The sequence below is a fragment of the Phalangium opilio genome, unplaced genomic scaffold (assembly GCF_054372755.1).
Source record: "Phalangium opilio isolate 3A_F unplaced genomic scaffold, DU_Popi_V2 ptg000041l_1, whole genome shotgun sequence".
NCBI lineage: Eukaryota > Metazoa > Arthropoda > Arachnida > Opiliones > Phalangiidae > Phalangium > Phalangium opilio.
In genome coordinates, this window is record NW_028324165.1 from 2,597,345 (window position 1) to 2,620,396 (window position 23,052).

The 23,052-nt window shown below is 39.0% G+C and overlaps 3 protein-coding genes and 1 long non-coding RNA gene across 5 annotated transcripts; 1 reads left to right on the forward strand and 3 right to left on the reverse strand.

Moving 5' to 3' along the window:
* The first annotated feature begins 3,105 nt into the window (after window positions 1-3,105).
* On the forward strand, window positions 3,106-5,700 carry LOC149679328 (uncharacterized). Its single transcript, XM_089834988.1, has 2 exons — window positions 3,106-3,172; window positions 3,229-5,700. Exons 1-2 carry the CDS (start codon window positions 3,159-3,161, stop codon window positions 5,474-5,476), a joined length of 2,262 nt encoding a protein of 753 aa, XP_089691114.1. The 5' UTR covers window positions 3,106-3,158; the 3' UTR covers window positions 5,477-5,700.
* LOC149679329 (uncharacterized) lies at window positions 5,547-7,435 on the reverse strand. The gene is made up of 3 exons (XM_089835009.1): window positions 6,767-7,435; window positions 5,993-6,625; window positions 5,547-5,927 (listed from the first exon to the last, which is right to left on the reverse strand). Exons 2-3 carry the CDS (start codon window positions 6,448-6,450, stop codon window positions 5,738-5,740), a joined length of 648 nt encoding a protein of 215 aa, XP_089691135.1. The 5' UTR covers window positions 6,451-6,625; window positions 6,767-7,435; the 3' UTR covers window positions 5,547-5,737.
* Window positions 7,436-7,454: 19 nt separating this feature from the next.
* LOC149679330 (uncharacterized) lies at window positions 7,455-19,949 on the reverse strand. Of its 2 annotated transcripts, XM_089834989.1 has the most exons (7): window positions 19,228-19,949; window positions 17,842-17,923; window positions 17,708-17,770; window positions 17,079-17,210; window positions 10,443-10,612; window positions 10,336-10,379; window positions 7,455-9,320 (listed from the first exon to the last, which is right to left on the reverse strand). In XM_089834989.1, the coding sequence occupies exons 1-7, from the start codon at window positions 19,272-19,274 to the stop codon at window positions 7,948-7,950; spliced, it is 1,911 nt and encodes a 636-aa protein (XP_089691115.1). In that variant the 5' UTR covers window positions 19,275-19,949; the 3' UTR covers window positions 7,455-7,947. The 2 variants fall into 2 exon arrangements, with proteins under 2 accessions (XP_089691115.1, XP_089691116.1); XM_089834990.1 differs by lacking the exon at window positions 17,079-17,210 and having other exon boundaries at window positions 7,456-9,320; window positions 19,228-19,947.
* Window positions 19,950-21,294: 1,345 nt separating this feature from the next.
* Window positions 21,295-22,452, reverse strand: LOC149679331 (uncharacterized). Its single transcript, XR_016365737.1, has 3 exons — window positions 22,080-22,452; window positions 21,887-22,021; window positions 21,295-21,805 (listed from the first exon to the last, which is right to left on the reverse strand). It is a non-coding gene; the product is annotated as an uncharacterized LOC149679331 (long non-coding RNA).
* Window positions 22,453-23,052: the final 600 nt, after the last annotated feature.

Sequence of the window (23,052 nt, forward strand, 5' to 3'; positions counted from 1 at the left end):
AGAAACTTATGTAACATGTCTTACGAACTTATGGTATCACTGTGCGACGAGTGATTCGATAGGCTTTTTAAAAATCATTTCAAACCCAGAGATATTTTCACATTTTGCAAATTAATAACTTAGCTATGGTTAAAACAAAAAGTAATATACAATAGGGACTTGGCAATTCGGGCTTAACTCCACCCCCAGCGCCATTATGGTATGTTTTTTTAACAGAATGAAAGCTATATAAGCCCCTCCTTCTGGTATGTTCTTTAGCACTAGTGGAACTTAGCCTGACGTTGCATGACGTAGTACTGCCAAGTCCCTATAAGAAGGTATAAGTTGCGAGATCTTCCGCTTATACTCTTACGCCGGTGTCAGTGGACAAGTAAGCCCCACCCTTTTCATGTCCGTCATTACTCCGCCCTGTCCCATTGGATCCCGTGGGTGTTAGGTCTTACAGACACGAATGACGTATTCCGACTAGAGAAAAAAACCTCGAGCAAACTAAACAGAAAACGGAGGCTTCCCGCGGTTCTGAAAAGGTACGACAGTGCCATTAACAAGCTAGTTACAGGTTTTGTACCTAACTTAGATTGAAGGTTTTTGAAATTGACTGATAGTTCTAAACAAGCTGGTTACTCGGATTAAGTCGTTGTTGGATATTTCCTTGTTTTAATGGTCAATGTTTGGGGGGGGGCATATATCCGTAACCAAATGTTGTACACCCCAATGACCCCATGTTCATTGATACTTTCCACTCAGTTGTTCCCAATAAACACGATCCCTCATAATTGACGGACTTTTAAAAATCACCCTTATTAGTGGATATATTGCTCAAGGTTATTTTCAAACACGGTAGCAGTATGACTCGGGCTATTCTCTCTCTAGGTACTCACACTTTTTAAGAATAAAATTACTTACCAATTATCGAACTAGGAAACAAATAGTTTGACGCGAAATTTTCAAGGGCATCTAAGTTGGACACTGAAACATCGTATTCAAGTTCAGGCGATAGGCCTATATCAGGTAAGTCGCTTTCCAGATCAACCGGGGTCATTTCCGGTGAAGCGTAGCTTGGTTCAATATTTCCTTTTTCATGACACTTATTTTTAGATTCCTGTGCTTCCAAAGATTCTATAATTGAATCGTTCTCCATATTTCTTTCTAGGGACAATTCCAAATCGTTTTTTGACTTCGACAATCAGTTGAGGAACTCGCACGTAAAATCCCGATTTTCTCTGTTTGTCAAGGACCTTTGACACGTAAAATTTTAATATAATAAATGTAAATCAAGATTTGGCATTGATAAGTTTTTCTTTTTTTTTTTTAAGAGGTTTCAATGTAAATTGGGTCCCTTCAGGGTCCGCGACAAGGAAGCGACTAGTCAGGTTTCAGTATGTGACTAATCAGGGAAGGAAATGAGGTTTACTTGGGAGGTGACGGAAGGGGTGTGGGGGTCAAGTCACCTCCGGCGGACACGGGGCAGTCGGCACCTATAGGGGAGGATCGCCGACATGTGTCGTATTCCCTCAAACTTTGCCGCCCAGTAGCTTGGCTTACAGGAGTGCGCCACACTCCCGGCAGCATTGATAAGTTTAGTACAACAGAGTTCTTAGTCGAGGCTTAAAAAATATACTATTTTAGTAATAATGTTATCATAAATTTTAAAATTACTTATGTCCGTGGTTAAGTGATTTTTTACCTATTTGAGATTTTATGGACTATTTTAAATAAGCGCCTCTGGCCAATCGCGTAACGCCCTGGCTTCTTTAATACAAAAATCTCGCGGCATGTGCTCCATGTCGAATGAAATTTAGCGCAAGATTTTTTAAAATTGCGCGAGATGTAGAGCGTGCAATGAAAATTTTGTTAACAGGAATGCAAAGCGTTATGCGATTGGTCGGACGTGCTTATTTCAAATTATCCATAAAATCTCAACCTATTTTGAATTTTGAAATCATTTGGATGTATTTCCTGAATATTGTATTATATAGACTGGTTTTATAATTAGAAGGATCGGTAAAAAATCGCTTGATTTCACCTTCTTTTTAACTTTTATAATATTTTTTACCCATGTGCATTTCTTTTATTATTGACTAAACTCTATAAAAATAATGTTATCAGTTATCACTTACACTGTTCTGATTTTCTTGCTCTATGGAGAAATAGTTTCCTCTTTTATTTACCGTTTTCCAGCTGTATGGTTAAAAAAATTTTAATTAACTGAATTTGTTACGGATTCCGGAACAAAAGATAACTACACAAATAAGTACACCAATTGCCGCCAAAAACTAGTCTCTAGCAGTAGGTTTTAATTTTTGAGCACGGCGCGGCTGGAGGCCAGAGCTGGCACCTGTGGTATACCATAGCCAACTCGATCATGCGCTCCTGGACACAAGCTGCTCGCAGTCGCAGCGGCTAGAGTGGGATAGACCGACTGGGGAAATGTAAAGCCCCGCCCATTGACATGCGCAATAACCACTGCATGTTTTACTTCCAAGAGCAACACGTAAATAGCGAGAAAATCTACTCTTTGGCGCGAAATTTAAAATGCTTAGTTTTAAATCATTGGTGTTGCTATAGATAATGTTAGTTCAAATCTTAATAAAAAGGTGAATATTTGTGTTATTATATAGATTTTAAAATATTTAACACCATGTTTTAAACACAAAATATAAATTGTTTATTACTAAACAATAAAGGATTTACATTCATTATTATTAATCCCTACGTTAAAGGAAAAGTTCACCTTAGTTAAAAACCTTATTAAATCGGTAGAGCTACACATACATAATACATAAAAAAATTCAAAACAACAAAAAAAAAAGAAATCATTAATAAATAAATAGAAATTAAATCTATCCCGAAACCCGCCGCTGCGCGCCATTTTTATGAAAATTTTAAATTGTTGAACGTCATTCTTTTTTCGGGTTTTCATTCGCCAAACTTTCCGTCCAATGACGGTCTTTCTTCGAAAACAACTGATACGCTTCGTCTGCTAGTTACGATTGACGCGATAGTTTTGTGTCCTAAACTAGTTTTCCGAAAATTTTTTAAAATGTCGTTTTGTATCATTAAAGGTTGTCGTAATAAGTATTCAAACAAAAATATAAAATTTTTCTCTGTTCCGAATTTTGTAAAAAATCCCCGGCTTGCTCTCCGATGGACTGAAAATGCCGATGATAAAGTAAAAACTTTCTATCAAGAGGTAACAAAACCTAAGCCTTGGCCAAAACATAATAGGAAATTGGAGTTTGAAGAAGGGTTTGTTTTGAAGAATACCCCATATAAAGTGTGTGAGGTACATTTTAAGGAAGATTGCTTCGAAATTGACTTAAAAGGCAAGCTTTTGAATAAAGTTATTAAGAAGAAACTTATAGAAGGTGCTTTTCCGACACTATTCAACATTGAAACTCCTGATAGCGCTTCCATATTTTATGGGAATGAAGCTGCTAATTTTATATCTGACTCAGTTGTTGAATTATCGCAGCCACGTGCTGTGTCACATCAAGAAACACAAACTGATGGAGTTTTCATTAAAATTTTGAAACCAAGATTAACTTCAGTTGAAACTCAAACAACAGTAACAACTTCAGATTTCTCTATGGATGTGTGCGAGGCTCAGATTGAACTTGAAATTGAGCAATCAAAAGCTCTTAAACTTTCATCAGCGTTACGAGATCATTCTTATCCAGTTTTTCAAGCTTCTTTAAATCCCCTAAATCCGGTAGATAATCCTAGTGTATCTACAAAAGTCTGGGAAGATATGAATCGTAAAAAAAATATAACACAGTTTCAGTCTACTCCTATTCCAAAGGGAAAAAAGTCAGATTTTTTATCACCAATTATGGAAAACCTTTCTATTTCGGAATCTTTTGAAACTTCAATAACTGAAAATGCCTCTGAAACTTCGTTATACATTCCAAACTCCGATGATGATGATGAATATGACCCTGATGACTTTTCATTTCAAATTGACGATGAACATATTCCAGAACGGCTTGTAAAAGAGGCCAAGTTTGTGGTTTTTGAAAGCAATTTGGATGATTTGCTTAGCCGAATTATATGCGGTTGGGATTCATGCATCCGTGTGGTTGACAAAAATACAATTAAAAAATCGCAAAATGAGGGAAGCCAGCTTACCATTACCTTTAATTGTTTGGATGGTCATACTAATATATGGAAATCGCAACCAGTCCTTGGAAAAATGCCATGTGGAAACCTTCTAATTGCTTCATCTATCTTGTTAACTGGGGCCACTTATCATCGAATTAATTCGTTTTTTGAATATATGGGCATGAGAGGGATTAGCAAAACTACTTTTTATTATCTACAGCGTAACTTTGTGATTCCAGAAATTAATAACGCATGGGTGGCAGAGCAAAGTGAGGTTTTAAGCAGTATTAATGAAAAAAACTATTTAAGTGTTTCTGGTGATGGAAGATGCAGCTCACCTGGCTATTGCTCAAAGGATTCCGTTTACACACTGATGGATCAGGAGAGTGATCAGATTATTCATTATGAACTAATAAATAAATCTGAAACAAATTATATTTCTGGAAACATGGAACTTTTAGGATTAAAAAGGAGTTTGACAAGACTGATAGAAAAAGGAATTGAAATCAAGCAAATAACCACTGACAGACACATTCAGTGCAGGGCCTATCTAAGAGATTATCACCCAACAATTGATCATCAGTTTGACATATGGCATCTAGCTAAAGGAATCCGATCTAAATTGTTGAACGCAGCAAAAAAAGAATCTGGAAAAGAATTATTGCCTTGGGTTAAAACTATAAACAGACATCTTTGGTACTGTTCTGAAAACTGCGAAGGCGATAAAGAAGTATTGATCGATATGTGGAAGTCGGTATTATACCACATCAGAAACATCCACGAATTTCCAGACCTAGAAAATTATCCTAATTGTGGCCATGAACCTTTAAGCGCAGAAAAAGCAAGCGTGAAAAAATGGTTGGATATTGAAAGCGATGCCTACGCAAAATTGGAGAAAATTGTCTTGGATAAAAAGCTATTAAAGGATCTTAAACAAATTAACAAATATTCTCACACGTCTGGATTAGAAAATTATCATAGCTTGGTAAATAAGTACTGCCCAAAGCAGTTGGACTTTGATCATAACACAATGGAGGCCAGAATTCAATTAGCAGCTTTAGATCATAATAACAACGTTGGTCGTCAAACATTATTTGAACTAAATGAAGGCTTAGAAATAGGCTCTCTTAATAAAGAGGAATTTACATATTACTTTTCAAAAGCTACGTCAGAGTGGCACGCACGCCCAATTAAAGAAGCTAAGACATATTTCTATATATTCAAGATTATTGAAAATATAGTTAAGAGGAAGATTCAAGGTACCAATGATAGTAAAGAACCAGTGGTTATGCCAAACATAGCTCCGATTCGTAGACCTAGCAAAACCGAATTAATAGCTGCCGCAAAGAGGAGAAGATTAAATTTTGACGTGTAAATCTTTACATTTAAACAATTTGTGAAGTCCTAATATTTCTTTTGTGTAAATAAAATAGTTATCAGAAATGTTAATTTTAGGAACTTTGCTTTAATATTATCACATTAAGGAATGTTCTTTAACAAACCTCAATTTCCATTTCTCTTTAATAAGTGTTACATTAGAATAAAAATTGGGATCACTTGTCAATATTTTTAAAACATTAAATAATTATTTTGATATTATCCTTTGTTTATTCACTATTTTTTAAATCCCGGCACGTTAACCTAAAGCTTGCTGATCTTCAGGTATTTCAAATCGTTTATAACCAATGTAATCTTCTACATTAGCTTCCGGAAACTCTAGTCTTATTCTAATTAGCGCACAGAGAGGTAGCATTCTTCTGTTATTCTTTCCAAGCTTTTCGTACACCATATGTACAAAATCACGATAACCAGTGTATCTGAAAGTTCTACAGCAGAAACTAATTAGACTAGAATTACTAAATTATTTATCAATACTTTTTAATAGTATCACCTATTTGAGAGTTGATTTCCTACAGGTTTATTTCTATTCTCAAGTTTTCGATAGTGAAGGTAGGATTTGTAGAAGGTTTCTAAAACTACGCGGTTTAAGCACATAGTTTTAAAATTAGCATTATCGGTGATACATTTTGGATCTCCTGTCTGATTAGGATGTTTAGTTAAAAATTTTACTACATCGGGTACTTGATGGCAACACAGAACACCCATTTTAAGATCATTTCCATTTAGTACCCTTTTCAATCCATTTTCTATATTATCATCAAATTCGTTTGGTATTTTAAAGCACCCGCCGTCACAAACACAGGTTTCTCTTATTCTATTAATGTCAACATCAATTATAGGCAAAGGCCTAGCATTTTCTTCACGATTTCTCCTTTCTTCTAGCTCTTCTTGCGTATATTCAGGTTCGAATTCGTAGCCTTGCACTCTCATACCTCTATTTCTGTTCATTTTCTCTAATCTGAGCTGAAAATTTATTTGATTTTATAAAAGAAAATCACGATCACCCGTCACCGTCTGAGCTTCTATTGATATATAAATAATAAATCGTTTGCGGCCATTTCTTTCGCTTGGGAGGCTGGGATCATAATGCCCAATAGACAAGAAGAAGCCTGGCACGTGACCACTGAAAACCAGTACCAATCAAATATCGAAAAAAGAGTGACGTCATATATTTTGAAATAAAAATGGAGCCGCGCTACTTTTAATTTTAAATTTGTCAATTTATTTATCATTAATTAAAATTAATTGAGAAATATGAAATTACATTTTTTTACAAGCCCTCGTAACAGGATCTCTTATTTTAAATTAATTTGTAACTAGGGTGATCCTTTCCTTTAAGAAAAATGGTTTAAATTATTGGTAGACCGAGCGATGATGCGTTAATTGTAAAATACCTGCACTTGCGTCTTTGCAAGGTCATGTCTTGCTTTTTCAATGAGAAACTACAGTTTTCTAATAGCTATTTTGTTTGAAGGTACATTTTTCTGTGAATTTTTGCAGTTAGTTCCAGGATAAGGAGAGTAGTCTTTGTAAAGTGCGGCGCTGAGGCAATTTTAGTTACCAAAAATGAAAATAATCACAATAAAGATAGGATGTGCAAACTCCCTGTAAAAAAAAAAGTAGACAAGTTGATACTAGCGACGCCTGACTAACAGCGCTGGAAAGTCTGGCCCTTTGACGCGCTCGACGAGGCAGTACGAGTCGGCGGGACGTTGCTTTGCTTCTTGGCTTGAGGGGAGTACGCTGTCTATTGGTTTCTCTTCAAGTAAACAATGGAATGGTCTATTCATATACTAAACCTCGAATACAGTCCTGCAGTGCTCAAAAACTTCATTTGTTAATATCTCAAAGGAAAGAGATATGATATTGCCAAGTGAAATGAATGGCCATATTTATCTCAGTATGACAAGGCTAGGCACTTCAATTGAATTACCAACTGAAAATTGATATCATTTAAACAGATTTTTATTAATTTTAATACTCGTTACAATATTAAAGGCTTGTACAACTAACTTTCTTTCTAAAAATGAAACTCAAACAATTAAAATTCACTTATAATAAATTCAAAATATTAAGTAAAAAATTAAATTTGTTAAAAATTTAGTAGTATTAACTTATAATGAAGATTATACATTTGCATCCTCCACTACTGTTTCTTAATAAATTTCATTTAGAATTCTTTTGATAATTTAGTTATGGTCAGTGGTTTTGAATATTTATTGCGATCACGTGCGAAGGGTTTGCTGGTAAAGTCACACTGATCACATAAGAAGGGTTTTTCCCTACTGTGAACGCGTTGACGAGTCTGATAAAACTACTCTTTCAGCTCACCTAAAATCACAATGATCACTTACAAAGTTTTTCACCACCATGAATTCGTTGATGTGTGATCAATAAGGACTTCCACAGGCTAACATAGATCACTATTCACATTTGAATGGTTTATTATGGTTTTTCACCACTGTGAATGCGTTGATGATTGATCAAATGAGCCCTATGCGTGCATGCATAGCCACACCGATCACATTTGAAGGGTTTTTCACCACTGTGAATGCGTGGACGTTTGATCAATAAGCTCTTCCACGCGATAGCGTATTCACTCTCATCGAATTTGGAGGGGTTTTCACCACTGTGAATGCGTTGATGTATGTAAAAACTACTCCTCTGTGTGGTTGCATATTCACAATGCTCACATTTGAATGGTGTTTTATCACCGTGAATGCGTTTATGTCTGATCAAATCACTCTTACGAATACTTGCAAAGTCACACTGATCACATTTGAAGGATTTTTCATCACCGTGTATGCGTTGATGTCTGATCAAACCAATCTTACGAATACTTGCGAAGTCACACTGATCACATTTGAAGGATTTTTCATCATCGTGTATGCGTTCATGTTTGTTCAAATCATACTTCCGAGTACTTGCAAAGTCACAGAGATCACATTTGAAGGGTCTTTCCCCCCTGTGAATGCTTAGATGGATTTCCAAATCATACTTCCGAGTACAAGCAAAGTCACACTGATCGCATTTGAATGGTTTTTCACTACTGCGAATGCGCTGATGACTGACCTGATGACTGATCAAATGACCACTCTCCGTGGTTACAAATTCACACTGATCACATCTGAAGGATTTTTCATCATCGTGTATGCGTTCATGTTTGTTCAAATCATACTTCCGAGTACTTGCAAAGTCACAGAGATCACATTTGAAGGGTCTTTCCCCCCTGTGAATGCTTAGATGGATTTCCAAATCATACTTCCGAGTACAAGCAAAGTCACACTGATCGCATTTGAATGGTTTTTCACTACTGCGAATGCGCTGATGACTGACCTGATGACTGATCAAATGACCACTCTCCGTGGTTACAAATTCACACTGATCACATCTGAAGGGATTTACACCATGGCAAAGACGTTGATGTCTAATGAAACAATGCTTCCACACACTACTAAAGTCACAATGCTCGCATTTGAAGGGTGTTTCAATATGCATCGTGCTTTTATGCGCGATAAGATAATGTTTCCGTGTGCAGGCATATTCACACTGATCACATTTGAAGGGTAATTCACCGCTATGAATGCGTTCATGCGCGATCAAATTACTCTCCAGCTTGCTGGCATAATCACACTGATTACATTTGAAGGGTCTTCCTTTTCCCCCAAAGTGAATGAGTTTGTGCTTGATCAAATTACTTTTCTGTGTGCTGGAAAATTCACACTGATCACATTTGAAGATTTGTTCTCTATTATGAATTTTGAAGCGAAGTTCAACAACTCTTTTATCTTCAATATTATGTTTTTCCTTGGGTTTACCTACACAAATCAAAAAATACATTTCATAAAGAAAAAATCATGTAACATCTGGAAAGCGCGATGATTCTATGAGATGTGGACGGAGCTCGCATCACACCCCATAATTAGTCACGACCCTTCTAAAGTATCCGCCCACTTTTCACACACAGTGGGGACTAGGACTGAAAGATTCTCAGAATCGCATCTATTTTTTCTTGGTAATATTCATGCGCAATTTACAAATTAACATTAAAAATTCTGTATTCTGCAAGCACACTAGGGGTGAGTTTTTGGACTAAAGCTGAAAATTAGGCGAATTTACACTTCCCAACATTTAACTCAAATATTTCACAGAAATAAGTATTTGAGTGGCAAATCGTTTGATTAGATAACTTAATAATGCCTAATCTTTTCCCAAAATCGAACATACGTAATTTCGCTGTAAGTAAAGCCTACATTTGTTTAACTTATCATATAAAAATTCTAATCTGATCATAAACAGTAAGGAACGATAATAATTGAGGCGTTCAAGCTCTGGTTTTATTGCTTTTGCCATTATAATATTTTAAAACCTTTCTCTGTGCCATCTTAGCTCAATCAGATTATCATAAGTTATTTCCCAGCATGCTCTGTTGATCCTCTAAAGACTGTTGGGAAATTTGAACTAGTTTCTGTTTGGACCGATGTCTTGATCTTTGTGATTGGCATCAGCAGTAGAGTTCAGAAATAAAATCACATTCGCTACTTTCGCCAACAGGGGTCGAATGAATTTCATTTTTGTATCTTAAGCCATCAAATTGTGCAAAGCATTTCATTACATAATAATGACGTATAATGCACATTCTTAAAGGGTTCCACAATGTGTTTGCCCACCTTCATACCATCACCACTGACTAATAAGGCTTTTAGAAATTGCCGTAAAACTGGTCGAGGCTTTAGTTGTAGCTTATCCGTGGGGGGTTCAAATTATTGTGCACCCAGCAAGTGACTTGGGGTCTTACAATATTTCTACTAAAATAATTTAAAATTTACACACCAGGCTGGTTGTGGTTCTGGTCCTCAGTAGGGACTCCTTCCGAGCTATACAATTAAAATTATGATAAAATAAAACAATAAAATACACCTTTTTTTCACTTGCAATACCTTTCATTTTGAGATTGAGGTTGTTGCTGTTCCGCAACTGGTAGGGATAATGCTTGGCTATCTGGTTCTGAATCATTATCAACTGGTTCAATTTTTGGCTCTGAGTCATATTCAACTGGTTCAACTTTCACTGATACATTGTTAGCCTTTTGAACAGTTTCATTTTTCTCCTAAATTTTAAACAATTAACAAGTGTTAGCGCCCAAACCCCCTTACTAATAGATGGCGCTAGAGTCCTGCCAAAACTCGATCAATAACCCTATTCCCTCGCCTCGCACACGCTTAGGTAGAAAAGAGGAGGAATACGGTCTCTTAACGCGCGGCTCTCGTAGAGAGAGGACGGTAGTATTAACGCTATGTAACGTACCTGATTTACTCTGTTTTATTTCATTGATTAAACTCTTTTATTAAACTAATGATCCTGACTAATCAATACACGACTCTTACATCTCAGAAGTGGGATATTTATCCAATTACGCCGTTATATTAGGAGATGAAACGCGATACGAAAAACATTTTTGCCCGGTACGAAAACGTGCAGAAAACAAAGCCGAGTCCTAAGCCTCGTCACGCGCACTAACGGGAAACGTTGTTTTTATCGCGCTAACATCGGTATTTCTATTTCTACGGTAAACGAAACAGTCGGTTTTATTATGTTTACATATAACGAACCTTCGGTTAACGACGCGGATGATCTGAACGACTAAATTGCGAACTTTGGCCTTATTTTTACTCGTGAGCTTTTTGTGAGACAAAGGGAGCTACACGGTCACCTTGCCAACGATTCATGCAAGAAACAGAGAGCTGTCTCCACGTACGAAGAAGCGAGCGAGTGAAAAATACTAGGCCCACGAGGTGCATTTTATGCCGCGAAACGAAACCGCCAACTGGTAGCACGAAACGAAGAGAAAACCCCACTGAAATTACATCGCGAACAGATTCCAACGTTCTTGAATCTGTAGGCCACGAAACGCCAAACAACCCGGAGGCAACGAAGCGCCTACGGTAAGCAAAGATAATTTCGCCGAGAATAACGATTTCAACGTAAACAACGACACGGCGGGTTCCGAAGTCTCTGAACCCGAGGGCAACGATCAGCCTACTATAAACGAGGAGCTTTCCAACGACTATTTTGAGGAGAATAACCAAACTCACGGCTCATCTAGCGGAAACTCCGACACCCATCGCGTTCTCTCCGAAAGAGTTTACGCCTTGAACGAAGGTTCTCGATTAATCCACGTCAACAACGAACATATCAGCGATAGCGAAGATTCTTTTCACGAATTATCAGAATCTCCTCGAGCTGTTGGTCCAATGAGTGTCAACTCGGACTCTGGAGACGAGGATAACGAACGAGAACGGGGATCCGTCTCAAGTGAGAATTCCCGCAACGAACGAATTATTCCACCCGGAATGGAAGGGCTTAGGCTACAAGACGAAGCCGGCAGGCAAGTACCTCAAGGAATGCTTTCTCTTACGGCCTTTGAACAAGCGATAAAATTAGCGGTCGGTGCTGCTGTAGAGCAAACGTTAGCGGCGGCTGGGAATGGCGCTAACCGGAATCACGATACTAATTCCGGGGATGCCAGTAGAATTATCCCTGATTTTGATCCTGCAATGGCACCTCATCAAACGATAAATCAATGGATAAGGAAGATTGACGATGCTGCAAGGGCCTACGGTTGGTCTGAGCGTCTCATCATCAACACAGCAATGCCGAAACTCAAAGGAACTGCTCAAGTATGGTATGAAAGCCTTGATACTGTGGTACACACTTGGGGCGAATGGAAGGAACTTCTCGTAGAATGGTTCCCGCCAGTCAAGAACTCTCAAAGGCTTTACCGCGATATGGAACAGAGGACCCGCCGTTCAGGGGAATCTGTAGAAGTATATTATCACGACAAAGTAGCCAAGGCGAGGCTCTGCGGCCTCTCAAACGATGACATGATGGAATACATAATCACAGGTCTGCACGACGAACAGCTGATTGCGTCTTTGAGCGTCCGTGACTACGATACACTACCGGAGCTCCTTAAGGCGATGCGACAGTTGGAAGACCGATTACAATCATCAAAACGAAACAAGGCCAACTTTTCCAACGAATCAGTCAAGGATAACAATGGGCGTCACGGAAGGGCTCCCGATCTGAAGCCCCAACCCCAAGAACCAAAGACTGAGGAGCGTAGCAATGGATCGTCTAATTCTCGAAGAAAACCGAAGTTTAAACATGGTGAACCTCTCTGTTTTAACTGTTCTTCATATGGACACATGTCGCGAGACTGCAAGAAGCCCCAGAAGGTAATGCGTTGCTTCTCGTGTAGACGACCAGGGCACGAATCTAAGGATTGCACCACGAAATCGCTTCCAAGTCAAACTCGAGAAATCGCTCACGTTGAGAGTAAACACGCTGATGTTGATGCCAATCAGAAGTATTTCATGGATGCGGAAGTTAATGGAGTACAGATAAGGTCGTACGTTGATTTGGGTAGCAAATGCGTCGCTATACGAAAAAGCGAAGCTGAGCAGTTGAAACTAGAAACCGATGAAGTCGACGGAGACTCGTTCATAGGTGGTTACGGCTCAGGGAAAACGAAGCTTTTAGGAGTGGGCAAGGTTAGTCTCAGGGTTGACCAGGCGACGGCCGAGGTCAAGATCCACGTAGTACCAGACACAGCTCAAGATATACCCCTCTTAATCGGACAGCCCTTTACCGAACAACAACACATTGTAGTTGTTAAGCGAAAGAAAAACTTACGTATTTTTGAAGAACGTCCCCACGAGCAAGACGGCGACGAATGCCTTCTCAATCTGGATATCCCGTCGTTGCCAGAACCGGCGGTAAACCTTTGGGCTAAAGGAGCCACTGTTATCCCGTCTAACTACATAGGAGTAGTAGACCTAGTAACGCAAGGACGTAGTCACGACCCACTAGACTTGTACATAGAAACCAGCATGAGGATGAAGCCGGGAAACGAATATTGCATCCCCCGTACTGTTTGCTCAGTTGGTCAAGATGGGGAAACGTCACTGCCAATTTTCAATGTATCGGATCAAGATTTAACTATTAAAGCTGGGCAGATAGTAGCACGAGGCGAACCGTGCTTCAGGGAAACAGCATCCGCCACCGAAGTTTTACACGCGGAAATCGTCCAAAGACCTCCGCTTCCTGTGGAAGATATCATTACGGGACCGGACGTATCCGAAGAAACTCGGTTGCAGTTACACGAGCTGTTAAACTCATATCGAGACTGCTTCGCCAGCGATCTGATGGAACTCGGCAGAACGGACAGGGCCGAAATGAAAATTGAGCTAGTAACGAATGAGCCGGTCTCCTATCGACCTTACCGCTTGTCCTTTGCTGAAAGGGGCCGGGTACGAACGAAGATCTCAGAGCTTTTGGAAGCCGGGATTATAGAAGAGTCTAACTCGCCGTATGCCAGTCCCATAATTATCGTTAAGAAGAAAAACGGGGAAGAACGCTTGTGCGTAGATTATCGCGCTCTAAACAAGATTACGAAGAAAAACGCTTACCCGTTGCCGTTGATAGAAAGCCAGTTGGAACGGCTTAGCGGTAATAAGCTCTTTACAAGCTTGGATATGATGTCGGGTTACTACCAAATTCCTGTGGACAAGGATTCGAGAGAAAAGACGGCTTTTGTGACCCCCGATGGTCATTACCAGTTCATTACGATGCCGTTTGGGCTCTCCAACGCCTGTGGAGTTTTCCAAAAGATGATCAATTCGGTATTAGGAACGCTACGGTACGCTATAGCGCTCACCTACATGGACGATGTTTTGATTCCGTCAGTCAATGAAAGCGAAGGCCTCAACCACTTACGTCAAGTGCTAGAAGTCGTACGGAACGCGCACCTGTCATTAAACCTGAAGAAATGCCGATTTCTGCTCAGTGACATAGAGTACCTGGGATTCGAGATAAGTCGGTATGGGATCCGTCCCGGTTCAAGAAAGGTCGACTGCGTAAAAGAATTTCCGCCACCGAAAAACGTCCACGAGCTCCGGCGATTCTTAGGACTCGCCAGCTATTTCCGGCGTTTTGTTAAGGGTTTCGCTATGGAAGCTGAACCACTCACGACACTCTTACGAAAGGATATGGAATGGGTATGGAAGCCCGAACAAGAAAAAGCTTTTACCTTCCTCAAAGCAAAACTCACGGAGAGGCCCATTTTAGCCTTATACGATATGAACGCTAAAACGGAAGTTCACACGGATGCAAGTAAAATTGGTCTCGGCTCGATACTTCTCCAGCAAGCTGAGGATCAAAAATGGCACCCGATTTGCTACGCCAGCAGGAAGACGACGAAGGAGGAAGCGAAATACCACTCAAGTGAGCTAGAGACGTTAGCTGTGGTTTGGAGCCTAGAAAAGTTTCGAGTTTTTCTAATTGGAATGGAGTTCGACGTGGTAACCGATTGTAATTCGGTGCGATGCACCCTCTCGAAGAAACACCTCGTCCCACGAATTGGACGTTGGTGGCTGCGACTTCAAGAGTATACGTTTCAAGTCACACATCGCCCCGGAACCCGAATGGCACACGTAGATGCTCTGAGCAGAGCGCCATGGGACGAAGCCGAAGATATGGAACCTACGGACGGTCTTCAGATTTTTCACGTTGAAATAACCCGCGAAGATTTCCTAGTCGCGGCCCAAAACGAGGATCCTAAAATGAAACTAATCAAGGACCAGCTAACGAAAACAGGGAAGCTATCGAAAGAAGAAATAGGAGTTCGTAAGGAATACGTCCTCAAACAAGGAAGGCTCTTTAAGAAGATCCGAATGGACGAAAACAAGGAAGAATCCTTACTCTGGGTAGTGCCAAATCGTGCCAGGTGGCGCGTGGTAAAAAGCTGCCATGATGACCTGGGACATTTTGGTCTGGACAAGACTATTCAGAAAATTAAAGAAGACTTTTGGTTCCCTGGTATGAAACGCTACGTCAGACGCTATATTTCGTCGTGTCTCGAATGTTTGTTTCACAAACGCCCCTCTGGCAGGCAGCCAGGCTTCCTACATTCGATAGATAAGATTGGTCTACCCTTTCACACGCTGCATTTAGACCACCTGGGTCCGTTCGTTCGAAGTGTAAACGGAAACACTTACTTGATTGTTGCCATCGACGCTTTTACAAAGTTTACAATCTTGAAGCCAGTTCGAAACGCGGGAATGAACCCTACCAAACGATTTTTACAAGAACTCATCGGAGTATTTGGAGCCCCGAAACGTATCATTACGGATCAAGGCACAGCCTACACGGGAAAGGCTTTTGAAGACGCTTGCAAGGTAGCACGTATCACCCATGTTCTTAACGCCACCGCAACGCCTCGCGGGAATGGTCAGGTTGAACGCCTAAACCGAGTTTTGAGTCCGGCTTTAGCGAGCATGACCGTACGTGAAGATGACAAGGATTGGGACGAGCATGTTCACCAAATCCAGTGGGGAATAAATAACACGATACATAAGGCTACGCAAAGAACGCCTTTCTCCCTACTCTTCAACTACGCGTCGAGAAATCCAACGGGAAGCGCTCTCATAGACGGCGTACGAGAAACCTTTGACGAAGATACGCTCGAACGACGAGCCAAAGCCATTGAAGCTATAAGGATCGACCAAGCGAAGCAGAGAACTCGATACAACGCAAAACGGGCCAAAGCACCAACCTTTGAGCCTGGTGACCTTGTCGTAGTTGAGCGCAAACCCGAGGCTACCGGGTTACCAAGGAAAACAGCAGCGGTCTATAAAGGACCATACGTTGTCGCTGAGAAGCTAAAACACGACCGCTATCTCATAGAGGATTGCCCGGAGAACCAACGAAAGCAGAAGTTCTACCGAAATACGGCTCCGGTAGACAAAATTAAACGTTTTCTCATAGTTGACAATGCCGATGACGATTCCGGAGACGAGTCCCAAGATGACGTCCCACCACCTTCACCAGGAGTTCCGCTCTTTGCTGATTCCAAACGCACGCAATTCCGTCCAGCTAGCAGTGAGTCGACCATTTCCCAAGAGGATACAACAGCCGAAAACGAGACGGCTGTCGAAGCTGATGGTACGAATACTCTGTCCGAGCATGATGCCGACGAAGACGACGGAATGAGACGCAGTTCCAGGCGACGCAGAACTCCGCTCTATTTAAAAGACTTTGTTTGCTAAATTTAATTTTTACCATACGCGGGTTAATATTTTTGTTACGCGTTTTCACGTCGTTACTACGTAATTTAGTTAGTCTTTTGTAACGTTTTCCACCAAACAGGTGTTTGTTAACCTTTTTTTATTTTATTTTGGATGGCCGAGTGTTAGCGCCCAAACCCCCTTACTAATAGATGGCGCTAGAGTCCTGCCAAAAACTCGATCAATAACCCTATTCCCTCGCCTCGCACACGCTTAGGTAGAAAAGAGGAGGAATACGGTCTCTTAACGCGCGGCTCTCGTAGAGAGAGGACGGTAGTATTAACGCTATGTAACGTACCTGATTTACTCTGTTTTATTTCATTGATTAAACTCTTTTATTAAACTAATGATCCTGACTAATCAATACACGACTCTTACACAATGATTAATGAATATTCCTAAAATCTAATCTCATCTTTGCGTTTACATCAAATAAACGATGTTGTATACCTTGAGACTCATGACTTTGTTTTTCAATTCTTCTCTGACCTTATTGAGCCTGTCAATTTTATCTCGTTGTTCATTAATAGTTAATGCATTTTCCATTCTCTCCTTTCTCACGTTGGAAATTAAAATGTCAAACTAAAAATTCAAATAAGATTCCATTACAAAAGCTGATTTCCATGGGACTTTCAGGACAAACAAGAGAGAGGGAAACCAATGTCCTTTAAAGAACATTGATAATCCTCATTTTCAATGATGCTTAAAACAAGGGAGCTTTATCCTCTAAACTTCTATCCAATGAGAGTGAAATTTTTCGTTGGCAGGACATTTACAAAAGTTCAATGTTCATCAGCCATTTAATGGGGGTAGACATTAGAGAGTTTAAGCATCCCCTAAACGCGTACGTGTAGCTACCTTCCACAGTGCATTAGACCAATGCATTGTCAAAGGTGGCTACACGTACGCGTATAGGGGATGCTTAAACTCTCTAATGTTATTTTGAATCTCATAAAGACTTCATAGGGGGCAGGAAAACTAGGCGCTTTCGCTCAAGCATGTTTTATGTTAGATTTCCTCGCAATGTTTTTTCTATGGGAACACTATTTGGGAAGTTTTCTCGTTTTGTCAAAAAGTACCTTGTTCCTCAGTTTCTTCATTATATCATCTTTGCTTAAGCAACAATCATTCTCATCCATTTCCTAAAACAAACAGCAGTTTTTATTAATTTCACGCGGTAGAACAAGGAATAGTTCAATTTATGCTCAAATACCTGTCTATGAATATGCCTTTGAGAATCGACCAAATTCATATAGGCTTTGCGTAAAGACAGTTTGTGGCGACACATTTCTTTCCTAAAATTAAACTTTGAATGAAGACCTGTTTTGAAACATGAAACATTTTTTGAAAAACAAGCTAAGGAATGGAGAAAAATGTTGATATTTTAAACTAATAAGAATTTACAGTGTTTGTATCGATAAGGTTACTCAAGTTTCGCGGGCTCTCCTAAAGAGCCCATCACACGTAGATGGCGTAACTGTCTACGGGAGTATTGATTATTTTCGGGATTCCATATATTGTAAAACGCGGTTGGGTCGTGACTGATGTACCGGCCAGCCACCAAGCAAGTTGTTATACGAGTTATGATTAAAGTGTACTCTCACAACAAACTGGACTAGTTATTATAGACACGGTAAAACTTATCAACCGTTAAAGACATAACGATACAGTGTTGCTATGACCTTTGTGAGACAAACCGGCTGAAGGCTGAAAGGTTTGATTAGCGGGGGAGTGGAGAGCATTGTTACAAATTCCGACTGAATTAATACATGTTAAAACTAATCAGATCTCCTGATTAGTGTCTAATATTGCAACACGTAACGAAACTACGTTTCCGCGTACAAGGACTATCAAAACCCTAACTCAATTTAAAAGACATAGCGATCGGTTAATCAAAAACTCTTTGACTTTTATTAACATAAAGAAAATTATAAACATAAACGAAGAGACTGAACCCTGAGGTTCAGCAAATGAAAACGACTACATTTCACCCGGGTGTGAATGCGAATGTCTTAATACAAGATAAAATTTCTCTTTTATACAATCCATTTGGATGCTATCCCCTATCCGCGAAAGGGGGAAGGGTGGCAACAGGAAATATCTCGGATGTTTGGGGTTGATGTAGTTACAAGACGGCAGTGGACTGAGCATAAACCGGCGGTTTTAACATGTGAGGCTTCCGTCCACTGTCGTCTGCAATGGGTCGTCTGCAACGGTAGGCCTAAACCGTTGCAATATTAAATTTAAATAAAATATTTTTTATATTTAACACTCATAAAATGTCGTTGAACTGTGATTAATGAGGGAATGTACCTCACGACGTAATTAGTGAAGGAATGTACATCATGACGTGATTAGTGAGGGAATGTACATCATGACGTGTTTTTGAAGAGTTCGTGATTTCTAATTAATTTAACGATTTTCATTTCTCCGGCCCATTTGGCCATTCTAAGATAGATTGATCAAAGAACTGAAACTTATTTCGTGTTATGTTTGGTTACGTTCGCCCAGATTAGGTCTGCTTAGATAAGGTTTAGCCTGGGCAATTCCATTAAAGCTCTTGAGGCATTCTTCAAGTTCGAAATATTTTATTACTTACCAGCTTAAAGGCTTCAACGTAACAACACAATCTTTCAACGAATCCATCCTACTTGTCCTCTTTTACCGGCCAAAGAATCAGATTTTTTTTTTCTACCTACGAGCACTAGTGCTTAGCCGTTAGGCCTTGAGCACCAGGAAGAATGGAACGGGAGACCCTACGCGGCCCACCACAGACGGGGGCCGCTAGGTCGTATGTGGATAAGCAGGGAAGGAAATGAGGTTTACTTGGGAGGTGACGGAAGGTGGAGTTGGGGTAAGTCAGCTCCGGCGGACACGGGACAGTCGGCACCTATAGGGTAGGATCGCCGACATGTGTCGTATTCCCTCAAACTTTGCCGCCCAGAAGCTGGGCTTACAGGAGCGCGCCACACTCCCGGCTAAGAATCAGATTAAACTAATCATTCAAGGCAAGGCTATAAGTCAAGCCCTATATCGTCTAACTGAATGGTTTTGCATTTACTACTTGTTTTGCTCTAGTTGGAGAAAGAGTTTCTTCTTTTACTAATATTATTTCTAGTACTGAGCATTAGTAATTTTAGTAATGCGCATTTAAAGGCTTCCGTCTACTTTGTTAGTTGATGTTGACCGCTTTTCGTGTCATAATCATAGACATTAGAATACTATTAATAACCTAGACACACTTATCGGAAGAGAAACAAGCGCTTTTTGGATGCCGATTTTACGCTATTTACCCATTTTATATGCTATGGGGAAAAACAAGACGTTGGCCACCTAGCGGCGGACGGAGAAACTAAAAATCAAAATATTTCCAAAAAGGCGGTAAATTTATGTTGCATTTTCTGTATTTTTAAAAGAGATGGCATAAAAATAGACAAATTATGTTAAGAATGTTAGGTTTTATTAAGATATAAAAGCATTTGCTATTTATTTATGTTGCATTTCTGTATTTTTAAAAGAGAAGGCATAAAAAAAGACAAATTATGTTAAGAAAGTTAGGTTTTACTAAGATGTAAAAGCGTTTTCTATTTATTTATGTAAATTTCAATTAAATAAAGGCCGGAATTTGGCACATATACAGACAGGTGAAGTAGAATCATAAATAATTACACTTTGCGAGCATGAGGTTTCTTAATGTATGGTGATATACATAAAATAATTATATAATTTTTTATTTCGACTCTTACAAGTCTGAGGGCTAATTTCATGTCACACAGGTATCGATATTTTACTCTTATTACTACTTTTATAGAAACGACTATACTGTAAATGACTCGCTACCATATAAGCGGTGAACTTAGTACCTAGTAAGTGGTATTCATATTGGATTTGTGTAATTTTTACTAGGAACAATAACTATGTGAGGCCTACCATAAACCACAGAGGCAAGCCTGTTTGTGGTTATTTACTTGTTTTGCATTGGCACAGAAAGTCTACTTGAGACTTGTGTAGACTGAATAGTAAAAGTGAATAATAAGAGTCTCTGAGTTAATTTAACGGCTTGCAATAAAACAGACACACACAAAAGCTTACATACATATGTAAAATTAGTATGATAAAATAAATTGAATGATGAATTTTCTTTGGCCAAATGTTAAAGGAACAATATAAAACTTGACACAAATGTTTAGATAGAAACTAATATTGAGTACCTTTATCATCTATACTAGTATACTCTAACAATTTTTACCAATCCAGACAATTACCAAGTAGTTGTATAAACACTAGATTAAAACACTTATTTTGATAAAAATACTCTGATAATATATGTTAAATGACTAGCTGTCATGCTGCTTCGGACAAGAACCTTTGGACTCAGTCATTTAATCACAAAGAATATTCTGATAGAGTAGTGCTCATCGAGAATAATCAACTAATACTTTTAAAACAACTTTGGTAGGCCTAAATACTCTTAACTCATTCCTATAATAGGTTTATTAAAATGTAGAATTTCGGTAAATAAATCAATAAGAAAACACAACACTACTGGTAAAAAGAACAAACTTTGAAGAATGTCACAATCTGGAAAATTAAGACCAGTTTATCAAGGCTAACGATAGTGAGATTCACGCTAGAGAGGCCAATTAGTTAATGATGACACAATTACTTCGTTTTTTTTTAATTAAAAGATTTAATGAATCCAGTTGAAAAGTGTACATAACGATTGAATAAAGAGTTTAAAAATTTAACACAAAGACACATTACATCGCAATCACGACCCAATATCTCCCAATAACGTCTTATAAATCCCAGATTATTGTCTTTCTTTAACCACGAAATTGTTGTTGCCAAGAAGTAAATACCTTTAAGAATATTTAAAAAGACCAGCTTTGTTAATACTATTTGAAATGGGAATTCTGAGGGTATCGGTGTATTGGAGTAGCTCATTGATACTGATTTATCGATGTTGTCATCGGTTGATGATGTAACTAGGCTCCCATCATGATGGTATCATCTCAACGCTTTGATAAAACGAATTGATACGATTTATTTTACTTTTCGTCAACACAAAAACCACTAAAAACATTTACAACGAAATTAATAGAGAAACTCTAAGGAAAAACCTACCTTACCAATTTACCAAGTAGTTAAGCCTTTGACAAGGGCAGTAGCACTAACTTGAAAAGAGTTGATTTTGCTTTATAATAAATTATATATTTCTCTCTCTCTCTTTAAGGAGAAAATCTAAAGTTGCTTACCATTTATTTTCTTTTATCTTGAACATTAATAATTTAATTTACTTAAAAAAGTAAATAATAATGCCCTACCGTATAATTAAACTGTATTTTTTTTACACTCTCGGCATTTTTCGTTCGTGACGCTGGTGCGCATGACTTAAATAAGTTAACCAATCATATTCCAGCATTAAATTAAAAAATATATTTTAGTTACCGCCGCCGCCGCAGAGTGTCGCATGGCCTTTTTTTCCCCATATGACGTAAAATACATAAATGCTGTGACGTCAGCAACAATCGGCCTCAATTGCGGGAATTCAACAGTGACTCTATGTATCTCTATGGCCGGGAGTGTGGCGCACTCCTGTAAACCAAGCTTCTGGGTTTGAGGAAATATGACACTTGTCGGCGATCCTACCCTATAGGCGCCGACTGCCCTGTGGCCGCCGGAGGTGACTTGACCCCCACACCCCTTTCGTCACCTTCCAAGTAAACCTCATTTCCTTCCCTGATTATTCACATACTGAAACCTGAATAATCGCATCCTTGTCGCTGACCCATGGACCCAACTTACATTGAAACCTCCTAATTAAAAAAAAAATAAATTAAAAATGCTTAAACTCCAATAAACGTCGCAATTAAAGTGGATTATTTAAATCCGTTTCAGAAACTAAATAAACCTAACTAAACTACCCTCCCTCGTTACAACTTAAATTTAATTACAAAAAACCTGAAATTAACTTAAAAACAGGCATTTTATTGAGTGAGAACCAAGATATCAATTAACACGAAACTACATGAAAAGGCGCGAAATTCGATCATATTGGGTAAAACAGTAAATATAAGGTAAAAATAAAATGAACTATACTAAAATATATTTTAGATTAAAATTTGATCACTGAAACGGTCCTAAGACAATATACAGAATGCAAACTTATCCTAATGAACGTATGATAAAATAACAGGGTTAGCGACAATTATTCAGTCTGTTGAAACTTTGGTTGAAACCATGTAGTACATGAGCTGATGACGAAGTTAAAGTAATTAAAGACGCAAATGACGATCCAGGACATTTAGCAAGTACTACGTCAAAACCTGAAGAAACTTCAGACAATTTAAGTGGGCCCGGGTAATGAAAGCTCCGAGGGGACTGATAACGGAAATGGAAATTGCTCGAAAGAAAAAACCTC

Coding starts and splice junctions, on each gene's coding strand:
- LOC149679329 (XM_089835009.1), bottom strand. CDS start 6,450: ATGAACAGAAATAGAGGTATGAGAGTGCAAGGCTACGAATTCGAACCT. Junction 5,928..5,992: donor GGAAATCAACTCTCAAATAG/GTGATACTATTA, acceptor TTTCTGCTGTAG/AACTTTCAGATACACTGGTT.
- LOC149679330 (XM_089834989.1), bottom strand. CDS start 19,274: ATGGATTCGTTGAAAGATTGTGTTGTTACGTTGAAGCCTTTAAGCTG. Junction 17,924..19,227: donor ACGTTGAAGCCTTTAAGCTG/GTAAGTAATAAA, acceptor GTTTAATTTTAG/GAAAGAAATGTGTCGCCACA. Junction 9,321..10,335: donor CCAGAACCACAACCAGCCTG/GTGTGTAAATTT, acceptor TGATTTGTGTAG/GTAAACCCAAGGAAAAACAT.